The sequence below is a fragment of the Opisthocomus hoazin genome, chromosome 8 (genome assembly GCF_030867145.1).
Source record: "Opisthocomus hoazin isolate bOpiHoa1 chromosome 8, bOpiHoa1.hap1, whole genome shotgun sequence".
Taxonomy (NCBI): domain Eukaryota; kingdom Metazoa; phylum Chordata; class Aves; order Opisthocomiformes; family Opisthocomidae; genus Opisthocomus; species Opisthocomus hoazin.
In genome coordinates, this window is record NC_134421.1 from 12,288,117 (window position 1) to 12,302,692 (window position 14,576).

Consider the following 14,576-nt stretch of genomic DNA (forward strand, 5'->3'; position numbering starts at 1 on the left):
TAAGCTTTCAAACACCACAAAAATACTGCTTAAAAATACCAGCTAACTGTATTGTCCAGTGTTGAATGATATTTCCAACTGGGATAATTTCAAACGAAAAAAAGATTTTTAATACCTCATGGAATCAAGCCCCTGTTGATTTACAAATCCATAGATACCTAGCCACTTCACTCCATAAATAAAATGGTCATAGTACCATATCAATTCTACCATATTTTGGACTTTATTCTCTCACCTGCCCTTTCTAGTAGTCAAGCGTAACAAGTAATTTCAGCTGGAATATATTTATGTTCACTGTTCACTCAGTTCATGTGAAAGTCCAATATGAAATTTTACTCTCATGATCATTTTGGTCTGGTCAAACGAAGTTACTGTTTTCTCAGCTATGCCTGTGTTCAGTAATATTCAGCTTACCAAAAATCACTGCACTAAACAAAGTCTAAAGACTTTTCTGACTACTGTATTATCTGAAGATACTAACAGATATTTAAACAGTCTTAGCAACTTCCTATAAGCTTGTACTAAACAAAAGCTTCCTGGTACAAATGGAAGCCATGAGTGTCACCCAAATTTCAGAAATGATGCATCTAAAATGTCAATAATTTTACATGAGCAAACAGCATAAAGCCATTCACTGATAAAACAGGACAGCAAACTTGTCAATCAGAGCTGAGCTAGAGTTGCTGTCACGAAAATAGCTTCAAGATAAAGTCTAAACCATATTTTCAAAGGAAATAGAAATTCTAGCAGCATCTAGAAATGACCTGAATAACTCGTGTCAGCAACAAAACCCTGCCACCTAGTGAGCCAAAGGAAAACCCAATAATAAGTCATTTAAATAACTGCATTATGAATGGCAGAACAGAATTTAGCTGGTGTACTTACCTGAGTCTAATTGTGATTTTTTTTCAGTTATGGAGCCTCCTGCTCCTTTTAAAGAAATGCACTATTTCAATACATTTTCTTTTAAAATAATTTTTTTTTTCCATATTCAAAATAAAGGTTACATCAGCTTATGCTGTGGGGATCACAGTGCGCTCTTTGGTGTGGCCACTGTACAGACCAACCAGTTGGGTTACCTTGCCTGATGTTTTGACGATCTCACAACCTTGCAATAACCAACCCTGCAGTGTTTCACTCTTTACAAATTCAGTTCAGATGTGGGGAAGGCATGGCCCTACCAAAGGCCAGTTCTACAAGTTTTTCTCTTGTACTATCCTGCAGAATTCAAAGACACGTTTTTCTGAGACAGATAACAAAAGGCCTGGTGATTACTTTTTAAGCAGTTTGAAAGCCTCTGTTTATGTGTAGTCTTCCATAGCTGAAAGAAACAGTATTTGTTCCAAAGAAGGCATATATGGTTTGCAGAGAAAAGTTTTCTATTGTTTGGTTTTTCAAAACTGGAAGATATACCTTGGCTTTGAATCAATGCATAACAGCTCTACTGGGTTCAATGAAAGCTGTGTCTGCATGGCTGTAGACAGAACGCAATCCCTAAAGTCTAGCATAAACTGTGGTTTCATTTTGTGTGATACTTATCATCTCCTTAGAGACGCCTGTGTTCCCTGCCAGCTGTCTACATCCTGCACAATTGAACATTTACGGATTTAAAAACCCTAGTATAAACATCTTAAGTTTGCACAGAAGCCAATGAGTGGAGGACACATATTTACATTATGATCCTATTTGACAACATTCACCAAAGCATAGTTCTCTCACTTAAAAAAAAAAAAAGTTATTCCGAACACTGTTTATATCGTTTCACACAAAACTAAATTTTATCTCTTCTTTCCAAGACCCAGGTTGGTCTCTTAGAATGCACTTTAAATAGGTAAAAACTCACCAACAACAAACCTGCCAACCAGATAATTCTTCCCTAGAAACTTTAAAAATCAATAGACTCCAAAGGATGGACTCCTTTTAACCACAAAACAATTACAGTAAGTGCTATTTTCAGACCTGCTGCGTTACAGAGTCGGCCTTTATGGATGACTTGCTGATACATCTCTCATTGGAGTTGCCATTTTTGTTGCTCTTTCCCCACGGACATTGCTGATGCTCTTGGTGGCACAGCTTTTGAAACCATTTCTGCTGACGCTGCAGATTCGGCTGAGGTAATGTAACGGCTGTGGTCACTGTTTAATGGCCCCGAATGGCTACTTTTGCTGTCCAAAGTACTTCTATTTTTATTCGCCGATATTACCCCCACCAGGGCCCTGAAAAAACCCCCAGTGACTGACCGCAGGCAGGTAAGCACCCCCGGCTCTGTGGGACAACAAACGCCAGCGAGACGCTGACCTGACCCTGCGGCAGCAGCCACCCCGCGCAGCTCCCCTCCCCCCGCGCCTCTGAGGCGCCGCTGCCGCTCCGCATCCTCCCGCACCGCCCCCCGCCTGCTCTCCCTCTGCTTTACTCCCCCTGACCTTCGCCGCGGGGCGGGCGCTTGGCGGCACTGACCCTTGAGAACGGGCCCGCCGAGCCGTGAGGGAGCCAACGGCCGCGAACCGCCCGGGGCAGGGCGGCGAGGTGCGGCGGAGCGCCCGGCATCGCCTCAGGGGAAGGGGTGGGGGGGGCTGGTGGCGTGTGACGGCCGTCCTCGCGGGGGCGCTGTCGCCCGCCCCGCCCGACCCCGCCTCCCCCCGGAGTCCGCGCGCCCGCCCCCTCCGCCTCCATTTCCCAGAGCGCGGCGCGGGGCCGGAAGTCTCGTGCGCCTGAGTCAGGGGCGGGGAAGGGAGGGAGGCGCGGCGCGGCCGGCGGCGGCCATGGCGCTGGAGACGCTGTCTCCGGACTGGGAGTTCGACCGCCTCGACGACGGCTCGCAGAGTGAGCGGGGCGGGAGGGAGGGAGGGGGCTGAGGAGACCCTGGTGCCCGCCCGGCCGCGGCACCTTCGCTGTGGACGGGAGGGAGGGAGGGAGGGGGGAGGAGGAAGCGGTCGTGGGAGGTGGGCGAGGTCTCCCTCCCCGGCTCCCCTCAGGGGCCCTGCGCCGCGCCCCTTCCCCCGGGTGCCGCTCCGCCTGCGGCCGGGCCTTCGGGGGTGGCCTGGCGCGGTGGCCTGCCTTCCTCCCGCCCCCCTCTCCGGAGCCCTCGGGGCTCGTTCGGCGTGGGGGAGCGGCTTTTCTAGCCCGTTCCCCCCTCGGGGGAGTCGTCCCCAGTGCCCCCAGCGTGGCGGGGAGGGGGCCTGGTTTGCTTTTCTTGCAGCGTACCGAGGAGGCGTTGCGGACGCTTGTCGTAGGGACGGTGGGCCTTCCCTTCCCCATCGTTTCTCGTGGCTCACGGATTTTTGCAGTTGCTTCCTCGGAGTCGTGTCGAGAGAAGTTAGTTTCACGCAGCTTTCCTTGGTGAAGGCTTTCTGGCATGGAGTGGGACGATCACTTGCGGTTTCACCTTTAAAAAAATAATTAAACAAGGCCTTGTGATGCTGAAGTTTTTGACAGTGGCTTTCTGTGCCTGTCAAAGTCCACGTTTTTCTCAGCCTGTGGAGGTGACCTACTTTCTAAGCAGGGAACGTGTGTGGTTGTCACGCTGTAATACACACCGTAAATTGAACTGTGCCGAATTAATTACACCAGGTGTTGCTGTGAAAATGTCACTCGTGGCCAGCTGTTTCACATATAATGCTGTCCCAAGGGATGATACTGTTTATGCCATATTCATTTAATCTGGATTTCAGTGGATACTGAAGCTGTCCTGAGCTGACTTTACCAGTTCTTTAGCTGCGGAATGGAAAATGTGGCTTTTACTCAGAATGCCAGATCTCCACTAGTTTGGCCATGATGTGGAGTGCAGCTGGGAGAACTTTACATGACATAATATGCTCCATTGCCACCATCTTGACGGTGAACAAGCAGGCTGATCTTCCACTGAGAACAACACAGTGTTCTAGAGAAAAGACAAAGAAAAATCCCATGACTGCAAAAACAGTTTTTGTTTTTGTTGTCCACTGTCACCTTATACCTGTATTACTAACTTTTATCAACGATAATGTTTTCAACTCAAGGTACTAAGTTAAGTAAGTCCCGTTTGTTGCATTTCTATCCTAGATATTTACAGACACAGCACTTGCAAATCCTGCTGCGGCAATAAGTCCACTGAATATTGATATTGCTGATATTATGGAAGAAAATAAGATGAAGTTGGGGGATCTGTACTGCGGAGTAAATCTCTTGCATTGTTCCAATTGTAATGCTTTCATTTTAGCACCTGAGGAGGAAATAAATCAAACTTATTGTAAACAGATTATACCTTATGAAGCATGTCTACTGCTTGGAAGAAAAAAAAAAATAGCTGTTTTCTGTGATTTCTTGTTCTTTCTCCATGTGAGCCACTTTATTAATGAAAAATTTTGTGCATCTTAAAAAACTGCCCCCATCTCCAAGTCATTTTCAGTCAGTTCAAGCCTCCCTGTCTCTGGCTAGCTAATAGCTTTCACTCTTTTGTCTCTCTAAAATCGTAAGACATTATTCACACCTGTCCCTTGTTTTATATATGATCAGTACAATGTGGCAAATTGATGGCTATCAATACTTACATATTTGCAAATATTTAATATCAGTTATGTTGAGCTATAGCATTGTTCAATTCTATCATTTGGCTGCTGGAAAGGTGACAGTTGTGAGTCTCTAGCAGAGCCCTGCTGCAAGATTTTGTTTGAGAAATGCTGCCTGTTCCATAGGGAATTGAACAGCAGTGCCAATTTCCTACTCTCCTATGACTTGAAAGATTTTTGTGTTATAAAGCCCCAATATCTCTGTCAGTTTCTCTGCTCTGTGTGCCTTTTGTGCAAGGGAGGAGATGGGATTGGGGGAATACTGCAGCATGCCTCTGTATTGATAGGTCTCTTTACTCCAGTTTTTCTGGCAGTAAAGTACTGAAGCTGACTTAGTGGCTGGTTAAACTCTACTCTGCATCCATTAATGTTTTAGTGGTTTTCTGCAGCAGAGCTTCCAGAAGACGCACTGGAAGGAACGTGAAAGATGAGATGAATTTGATGGAGTAGAATAATATGATCATGCAAGTCAAGGGCTGTACATCGGTGTCAGGAGTGCATACTGGTGATGGAGAGTTTTTTGTTCACTTGCTTCTTACCCATTTACATGATATTCAGTCTCTTTAATTTGACAGTGCCTGTGCACCGTCTAGGCTGCAGGCACAGGTAGAACCCCGTGGCACTAATGCAGAACTTAATGTGGGAGAGTTTGCTGTGCTTCTTGGATATGCTTTGCATTTCATGTGCCCTGATGGTTGGCATTGCTGCTGGCTTCAAAGTAGTAGCTTAGAATTAATTAGTTCAGGACTTCACTGCAGTCATTTCTCCTTCCCAGACTCAACCTTCCTGTGCATAGTCCTTCTCACATTTTCCTTATTAATTTGTCCTTATTCATTCCTCCCCTTATGCCTGGTGCAGTGCCTCAATCAAATACTTTCTTTCTTCAAAAAGATGCCTAAGTGATAATTGATTCAGCAGTGCTCTCCCACTGAATTAGAGATCAACTACCATTTGGCTCAGTTATTGGCAACATGGATGAGTAAGAGGTTAAACATGCCGAATAGAAGAATATAAGTGTGTTTTTAACTTTCTAGAACAGCCTTCTTGATGAAATGTGGAAAGGGCACGTATAAAGCTGTGTGAGAGTTGAATTCTTGTCTAGGAAAAGTTTGATTGTTGAGCTGACTTACGTTCTCTAACTTTTAGAGGTAATCCTATTTTCAACAAATAACAGAAGGTCACAAGCTGTTAGATTTGTTACCTAATTATGGAGGAGACATTTTAGTCTTCACATGAAAAAGGATTGTACTTCCTTACTGAGCACAGAAGCCGTGAGCTGTAATCAGTCACTCCATAGTCAAGTTACTCAACCAAGTCAGTAACTATATAGTCTGGGGAATGGGGAGTGTCTTAATGTGGGAAGAAAAAAATCAGGATAGAGTGAATGAAACTTTGTGGACCAATTGTCTTTAGACTTACTGTTCTAATTAATACCACTATTCTTGGTGTTTGACCAGCTGAATGTTACCTGTTGAACATAACGTACTTGGCCCTAGCAGTACCAGGACAGCTGTGCATTTCAATGCCCAGATGCTAAGCAGAAGAAAAGTTCTGCTCGAAGATAGTGAATTTGCAAGTGGGAGGAGTGACTGAATGCCAAAACCTTCCCGTGAAATGCCCAAATGACTTGCTGAGAGGTAGCAGGGAGAGTGTGGAAGGGGGACTGGTACTGCTGCAACTCAGGCTGAAATGATTAGACCCATTGCCTCGAAGTTCTAATATACTTACATATGTACTGGTTCAGCCGATGGGTAGAATCACCTGCAGTGTTATGATTTCTACAGTCATTTCGCTGCCCAACATCTTGGTTTGATTGTTAGATTTTTTAAGATCTTAATTTGAAAATATACGTAAATTTAGAAAATAATTTTCTGCAAACCTCTTAGATATTGTTTAAGCAGTATTTGGATTTCCTTTAAACTGACGCCGAGTTGTGTGATTGTTTTTAAACAAATAAGAGCTTTGTATTAAAGATATGTTTGTATTAAGGAAAAATGCAGAGCAAAATGAGTACAGTACTGCAAGCTAAATAATAACAGATTAAATATTTTTTATAAATTTTTTTGATATTGCAGTTTACTGGATAATCTATAAAACTGTACGCATGTTATCAATTCTCAGAAATCCATGCTGAAGTGCAGTTGAAGAATTATGGAAAATTTCTTGAGGACTATACATCTCAGCTGAAGAGAATTGAAGATGCTCTGGATGACTCTGTTGGAGATGTTTGGGACTTCAGTCTTGATCCCATTGCATTAAAGGTCTTCATATATTTAATATGCATTGCAACTCTTATTTTCCTTGTTCCTTCTTCCCATCTAAACCTCAGAAGTAAAAGCGTGATGCATTTGTGCTCTTAAAATGTTGGCTTCTGTGTTTGAGAAACCTATCCAATCCTACTTTAATTATCAAGTCACTAATAAATTGGTGCATGTCATAATAGATGATGTTTTCATACTGTTCTTTTCTAGTCTTTTGGATACTGGTGGAAGTTAAATGAATTTATAGTTCTTCATGTGTTGGGAAGGCTAGTTCCAGCAAACTTCTTCCCTGTGGGTGTTGGTGTTTTCTGTCTGGGGGTTGGGGTTCCAGAAGAGCTCACTAGTAGCTGTATAACTGCAAAGCAAACTGTGTGTGTGTGTTTTGACTTAATGGCCTAAGTACAGTATTTTCTGTCATCCAGACATGGTTATTTCCTTGGTGATATAGTCTCTGTCATCTGTGGAGCATTATTTTTTTTTTTTTTCTCCTCACTGAATGTGCAGACATCACTTAAAAGTACTGTTGTTACCATATGGAACTTGCTTGTGCTGAAGATGCACTCAAGCAATTATCTGTCTGAATAATATGAGTGAATTATGTGCAGGACCAGCACGGTGCTGGATGTGTATGAACTAGTCAATATCATGGCTGACTTCAGTACAAAATGTCAGTGCCTGCATACAGATACACACTATGAATCCTGTTTTTTGCATTTGTGATCCTTAATTCATGTTTTAGGTTTCCTGAGCTGTTTTTTTTCTGCATACTTCATTATGACCATGCTTTTGCTTTCCAAGTTTTGTAAGTAAATTGTTGTAAATACTACAGTATAGTTAGTTAGTTGTCTTTCTGCCTAGAGTGAAAGGAAAGGTATTTCCATGTAAATGTGAAGAGTGAAGGTTTCCTGCAGTGTAGGTTTACAGTAATGTGCAGTTATTGCTCTCTTATTACAGACCTTATTTGAGACTAAACGGGGGGGAAAAATTACTTGTTGGATAAATGTATTTTTTACCACTATTTTCTAATGTTGGGTTTTTTGTTTTGTTTTGTGGTGTGTGTGTGTGGTGTTTTTTTTTTTTTTTTTTAACTTTAGCTTTTGCCATATGAACAGTCCACCCTACTGGAGCTAATAAAGACAGAAAACAAGGTAAGTGTTTTATGCTTTAAAGAAAAAAAAAAAACCAAAACCTAAAAAAACAAAAGAGTTATTATAGCTAAACTCAAGCTCTCTAAACGTGAATCTATTTGTAATCTGGCTGTTTCCCCCTCCTTTGAGTCTAGGTTCTAAACAAAGTAATAACTGTGTATGCTGCCCTTTGCTGTGAAATCAAGAAGTTAAAATACGAGGTAAATTCAGCTGTCTTTTATTACTGTTTATGAAAATGTTTGCAGATTTGCAATCTGATATATAAATTTATTCTTCAGCAGTAAAGAAACAGAATGTCTAAATTTTTATAGCATGATTACATATATCCTATTTATTAAAAAACAAATTTCTTCTTTTGTTGTTAGGCAGAAAGTAAATTTTATAATGGCCTCTTGTTTTATGGAGAAGGAGGTAAGTAGCTCCCTTTACTGTAAAAGTTTGTAGTTTTACCTTAATTGCTTCAGGTTGTGTTAAATGCTACAGCAAGTGTCGGTTTCTAATACGGATACATACTTTCTCTGTATCTTTGAATGATGAGCACCAAATAATGGACTTTGAAGTTATAGGCATATGTGTAGGTTTTGTAACCGTCCTGAGTTAGCTCAAGGTGACAATAAGATTTATCTGTTACATTAACAGGAAGTTTTGTTGCAGCCTTATTTACAGGAGAAGTAGGGAGTATGGGCTATTGAGGTTGTACTTAACGTATATTGTATTGAAAACCAGCTGCGACAGTACATGAGCTCAGGTTTCTAAGTATGGCATTGAAAACCTGTTTTTCACCTATAAACACATCATAAACCACCTTACTTCCTATTGGGACTAGATTTTACATTGGTTGTAGTAAAACAATAAATCTCTTATTTGATTGTAATAAAACAATGAAAGCATTAATAAATAATTTGGACCAAGTCGTGCTTATTTATGCAGTTGTAGTTGTTCCGAGAGAAGTTGCAGTGTGTTAACGTCCTCTGCCCTTCAAGTGCAGGTAATAGTACTCATGCTACGGTTTAGACCGTGATGTAATAGAGGGGCACAACTGATTGTGAGTCAATTCGGTTGACAAATCCTGAGACCCTGTATTAGATGAAAGCTGCTTTTTGTCTTAGAATTAAACTGGTAGCTCCTCTGAAGGGTTCGTCTTGTGCTTCTGCCTTAAAGGATGCTAGTCTGGGAGTAAACACAGATCTTGGTCCTGAGGACTGAATACATTAATGAGTTGATTTAGAGACATACCACCTAAATTTGTTTTCTGTCTCAGAAATTTGAGAGAAAGGGAAGGCTCTTTCACAGTAGTCTTGTAAAAGAGCGTTTTTGAAGCTTTTCAAGAACCTTGGCTGTGACAGAAGTATTGAGGAATGTGACATCTTTGCAATAGGGACTGTTTATCATTCTTTTATATGCTATAAAAGATGACTGCTGTGGTTCAGTTAAGGAACATGAAAAAGTGTGGGTTTTGGTTGTTTTTCTTAGCAGATTCTCATTTTTTATCAGACATGGTTTTAAATATCTTAAAAGAAAGTGATATGCTGCCAAATGATACTAGGAGATCCCTCAGAACTGCTCCATGTCTCTAGCGTGAAAATAGTCAGACTATTGCAGATTCACATAGTACGCCAGCAGTTTGTTCCTGATGGGTGTTCAGCAGGGAAGACTTGAGAATGGCAGGAACTGAGAGGTCAGCCTTCAGTGGGCTAGGTGGGAATGCAGAAATTATGTTCCCTGCTTCCATATTCCTCCTTGTAGCATCTGCTTTGATAACAGCAAGCTTGCTTATTTAGAACAGCTGGCAAAGTTACTGGCTCAAGTATGGTTGAAATGAAACAAATACTGTGTTGGCCTTTTCTTTCTGTATAGAGAAACTTTTTTTTTCATCTTGTCCTTGGAGTGGCCAGGACTAGTTTAGGAAATTTAAATAGTTAGTTGGATAGGGTTTTTTGGAACATACACTAAACAGAGTAAAGGTTACATAGAATGTGTAAAGGGGAAGCACGCAATATTTAGAATGTTGTTCAAGAGCTCCATCGTACAGGAGTGTGGAGAATCCTTTAGTCTGGTGACTGCTCTAAACTGACATATTTTATGAAGCAAGAAGACCTGCGTTTCTTATGCATGTGAACTTGCAATAGTAAGCCATTTTTCTTCAGAGTGGCCCAATAGAAAAGTCTCAGGTCTAGAGCATTAATCTGTCATCACATTACAAAGACTATATTTTGTCAGGTAGTATTACAACTGCTCCAGCTAACTGAAACAATTTGCCATTAGTGATGAAATTACTGTATTTAATAGTATCCTGTTGGTGTACTTTGTCATACAGACAATGCTTTGAAGCTATTCTGATGAGCCTATTCTTTTGTGCAGCGTGACATGTAGGGAGAAGAAAAATAAATTTCTTGAGGAAATTGTATGCTACGCGCTTTTTTCTTCTGATTAATGGTGTAGTATATTCTTTCAGTAAATAGCTACAAGGATGTTCCTTGCAATATAAATACCTAGTGCTTTCATACAAACTTTAAAATTTTAAATTTTATATGAAGTTACATAATATATATGCCTTTAAAAATGTTTTATATTCTGTATTTCACATGATGGAGATTTTTTTCCTGTTTTGTGTCTAACTTAGAAGCAATGTGCTTTTTAATGAGAGAAACTTAAATAAGTCCAGCTTAGGAAAGCAAAGTTAAATGCTTTTAAGGCTCCATCAGTGTGCTTACAATAGTGTGCTCCACTTGTATGACAAACAAATGGCTTGGATGACAAGCGTCAATTTAACAAGTATAACACAACCTTTTGAAAATGGTGACAAATGTTTGTCTTTTAAGCCACAGATTCCAGCATGGTGGAGGGAGACTGCCAAATACAGATGGGAAGATTTGTTTCTTTCTTGCAGGTACAGTATGTTTTGTGTTTTTTTTTTTTTTTTTTTTTGACGGCAATTACAATCTTAATTTTACTTGCAAAGTGGATTTAACAGTCTGCAGTATCTCACTTGCATCTTGTTGAAAGGCAGTGCCTGCAGACCTGTCACAACCAGCTGACGTATCACACATTGTTTTGGGTTTTTTTAAATACTTGTCTAAAGCTCTGGAAGTCTAATGAGAGAAGAAGTTACAGTTTGTGTAATCATTGTTCAAAGAAATTAGAATTTACTTAAGAAAATGGCCATAAAAGAAGATAAATTGAAGTGGTTTCATTTTATGGTAAATTTAAAGACATCTATTTTTATGGTGATTATTTTCATTTTTATTAGTTTTCATTGAACATTGGAAATGGATTAATTATTTTTACATCTTTTTTGTTAGCTGATAGAAGAAAGCAAATTTAAAACATGTGCCTGGAAAACAATTGCTTGTGCCTCACAAACTTTCAGGGAAGAACACTAATTTCTTATACAGTTTGGTTGTTATCAGGGTCTTTTGCATGAAAACAGGATCTGTGTTCCTTCTGAGGATTTCCTGTGCTCTTGGCTTTCGGTCTACTGTGGAATTTTTTTTGTCTTTAGTATAGCGTGACTGTCCTGTTCCCCAAAATGTTTCTATTTTTATGCAGTATTGCTTGTAATGAAATGTCTGTGTGGAAGTAGAGAATATGCAGGAAGCTTCCAGAATGTTTACACAAATTCTAGTTTTACAAAGGTTGAAATACCTGTTCTTGCTGTATAGTAGTGTGACAGTTGTCATTTACTGAGTCGTAACAGATTGAATGCTATAGGAAGTTGTTTCTCAACCTCTTTTACCATGCCCAAGTGCAGTTAGTTGTTAGGATGTCTTGAGGTTTTTCCCCCATTTTTCAAGTTTTTTTGTCGTATATCAACTTTGTCAGTTTCTTCCTTCATCCTCTGTTTCTTTCCGAATAGATATTGGATAGACCTTTTCCTGGTTCTGAAATGGGGATACTGTACACTTGTGTTTTTCCAGACTTTTTTTTTTCCTGCCAGGATGCTCTGTCCGGGTGGAAGTTGAGAGCAGGGTGACTGGCTGTCTGTTATCTATGTGCACTGCAAGCCCACTTTACAGAGCAAGTTTATTTATGAGATTTATACTGATGTGTATATTTACAGGGTGAATACTACACAAAAACATAGCACTGTTGCTTGTGAGCCCACTTTGTGTGTCTGCTACAATGGCTTGCTGATTGTTGAGCAACTTGGGAAACAAGGGAGAGGCAGGATGTTGCCCCAAAGGGAAGGTTACTGTGCTAACAGGTGTATGTTGCTTTGGGTAAAGCTATGAGGAAAGCTTTTCCTTATTGAGTTTGTTCTTTTTCAACTGTTATGTTCCCCTAAATCCACTCAGTAGTAGTCTGTGTCCATAGACTGGGAAATGCTGTTCTGGTCAATGTTATAAATATATCTACAAGAGCGGTGTGAAATTGTGAATGAAGATGACAAAAGAGGTGGAATGGTGCTTTTATAGAGCTAATGTCCACATACTGGTTTATTGGCTCTTCTGAGTTCACGATTTCCTGATTAACTAGATGTAATAGCCTCAAATTTGCTATATCCAAACATTAAAAAAACAAACCCAATAAAAACCCAGCCCGAAAATAGTGCTGTGAAACACTAGTCAGGTACTCTTGATCCTGCAGAAGGCAGTGTATTTGAAGAACTGTGATAATATGATAAAATTGTCTGTATTATGTGGCTGATAGTTTGCATGTGCTGTTAAATTGGACTATTTCCTGGAAGTTCTGAAATGGCAGCTGGTGCCCCTTCCCCAGGAAGCATGATCTCAATTGTCTATTAATTCATTCCTCTGCAATCTGTTGGCTTGTTTCAGCTGCTTTTGATAGAGCAATACAGGCATAAGAAGTAGCAACATTTTTATGTTTTGTGAAAACTGGTGACTAATAGACAGCAGAAGCCCAAATAAGATCTATTTTTGATGGAGAGGAAGACAGGATTCAGCTGTTAGCCAGTCTTCTGGCAGGAACGGCAGGCTGGCTGGTTAAGCGGGGTGGGCTGTCTGCTACGAAGCTGTCTGTGTGCTGACTGGCTAGACTCATCACATGCTGACTTTTCCCTGATGGCACTATAGGGTGCATTAATGAGTAAATGTTACTGCATTAAGAAAAACTCAGATTCATTTACCCTGTTGCTCAAGGGATGCCTTCTTAAAATCCATTATATAAACTAAGCTAGTCCGTTAAGTGGTCAGAGTTGACCTGTTCTTACTCATTTTGTACTATGTAACTGAGCTCGAGTTCTGCTGTAATCAAATACACCTCTCAAAGACATTGTCCTGGTTTTTTGTTTTTTTTTGAAAGCAGCTTTCTGTGGCTAATAGCTCTTACAGTAGGTACAAGCTTCTGTGTTAATTTCTAATTTGAATTCGGCTATCACCAGTTCCCAGAGTGTGACTGTTGAATCTAGTGGGAAAATGCACAGCCTTTACTATCAGGGATATTGTCTCTGAAGGTACTTGGGCTCTGTTGTCGAGTCACTTACTGTCTTTGATAAATTGAACTCTTGAAATTTTTACAGCAAGATATTTGAAGTACATTGAACCTGTTATGGTGACTCTTTTCTGTACCTTCTTTAAAGTATCAATATCCTTTTTAAAATATGGCCCTGGGTATCAATTCTGGTATTTTAGTATCTAGATTGTCAAAGCTATATGCAAGTCTGAAATAATTTCTGTTTTCCTTATCATACTTCTCTTTGACCAGAGTGCATATTGGTCCCTTAATTTGTACTGGGAGCTTTTAGATCCATTTTCAGAGCCGTTAGTTACTAGGTTGGTGTTTTCCATCCTGCTTTAGGTCTGTCCACTGACTTGGATTGGGAATGTAGTTGGAGCTTGGGCTGCAAGTTCAATGATTTATGTTCAATGTTTTGGAAGTAATTACAATTTGTATATGAGGAGGGTCTATACATACATGCATTCTATTTTCTTGTATTTCAGGAGCTGTCTTGCTTTGTTACCCGATGTTACGAAGTGGTGGTGAATGTAGTGCATCAGTTGGCTGTTCTCTATACCAGCAACAAGTAATTATTCCCTAAAATGCTATATTGTTTTTGTGTAGTAAACATATGTATAAAATACGAATGTTCTGCCTAAGGCATTGTCATTTTTGAAACATTGTTGTCTGGAGATATGGAGAGTACTTTGCTGTGCAAGTTTGAGCTTCATAAGACATTATGAAAGTGGAGCTGTTTCATTTTCAGAAGAGGTGGTGCTTTTATAAATGAGATGCAAGAATTTTAATTTGTTACCATTTTTTGATGAAATTTAATGCTTCGGAGGCATGTAGTCTTTATAATTAAGGGATTTTCTTATTAGTGTTTCATCCTTGCTCTGTTTGAGAGAGGTTCCTTTTTTTGACTGATACAGTGGATAACTCTAGCTTCAGAAGCTTAAAAACCAGATTGCTTTCATAGCCTAATGTTTTAAATATGCAAATCTTAGTATATATTCCTCACAGACCAACCATGGTTTTAACACCTGAAGTTGAGCTTAGTAAGGGCTGTTGGGTTTGGCTGCTCTGAAAACTGTGGAAGGTTTTAGCTCTGAATAGAATTGTTCGGTTTAGCTCTGAATATAACTGCAGAGCTCTTGATTCCTCCGTCCTTGTTCCAGATAGGATAGCATCATTCTTCTCAAGTTTATTTGTTATCTTAC

General features: G+C 40.2%; 2 protein-coding genes across 2 annotated transcripts in view; one reads left to right on the forward strand and one right to left on the reverse strand.

Moving 5' to 3' along the window:
- The window catches only part of ALDH1L2 (aldehyde dehydrogenase 1 family member L2), a 42,740-nt gene extending 40,187 nt beyond the window's left edge, over positions 1-2,553 (reverse strand). Inside the window, exon 1 of the mRNA XM_075427874.1 lies at positions 2,458-2,553. Within this exon, the coding sequence (XP_075283989.1) occupies positions 2,458-2,547 (90 nt within the window). The 5' untranslated portion in view covers positions 2,548-2,553. The remainder of the gene's footprint in view (positions 1-2,457) is intronic.
- Positions 2,554-2,731: 178 nt separating this feature from the next.
- WASHC4 (WASH complex subunit 4) overlaps positions 2,732-14,576 on the forward strand; it is a 41,944-nt gene continuing 30,099 nt past the window's right edge. The window contains exons 1-7 of the mRNA XM_075429433.1: positions 2,732-2,823; positions 6,669-6,808; positions 7,903-7,956; positions 8,091-8,156; positions 8,322-8,367; positions 10,779-10,846; positions 13,860-13,942. Of these exons, the coding sequence (XP_075285548.1) occupies positions 2,763-2,823; positions 6,669-6,808; positions 7,903-7,956; positions 8,091-8,156; positions 8,322-8,367; positions 10,779-10,846; positions 13,860-13,942 (518 nt within the window). The 5' untranslated portion in view covers positions 2,732-2,762. The remainder of the gene's footprint in view (positions 2,824-6,668; positions 6,809-7,902; positions 7,957-8,090; positions 8,157-8,321; positions 8,368-10,778; positions 10,847-13,859; positions 13,943-14,576) is intronic.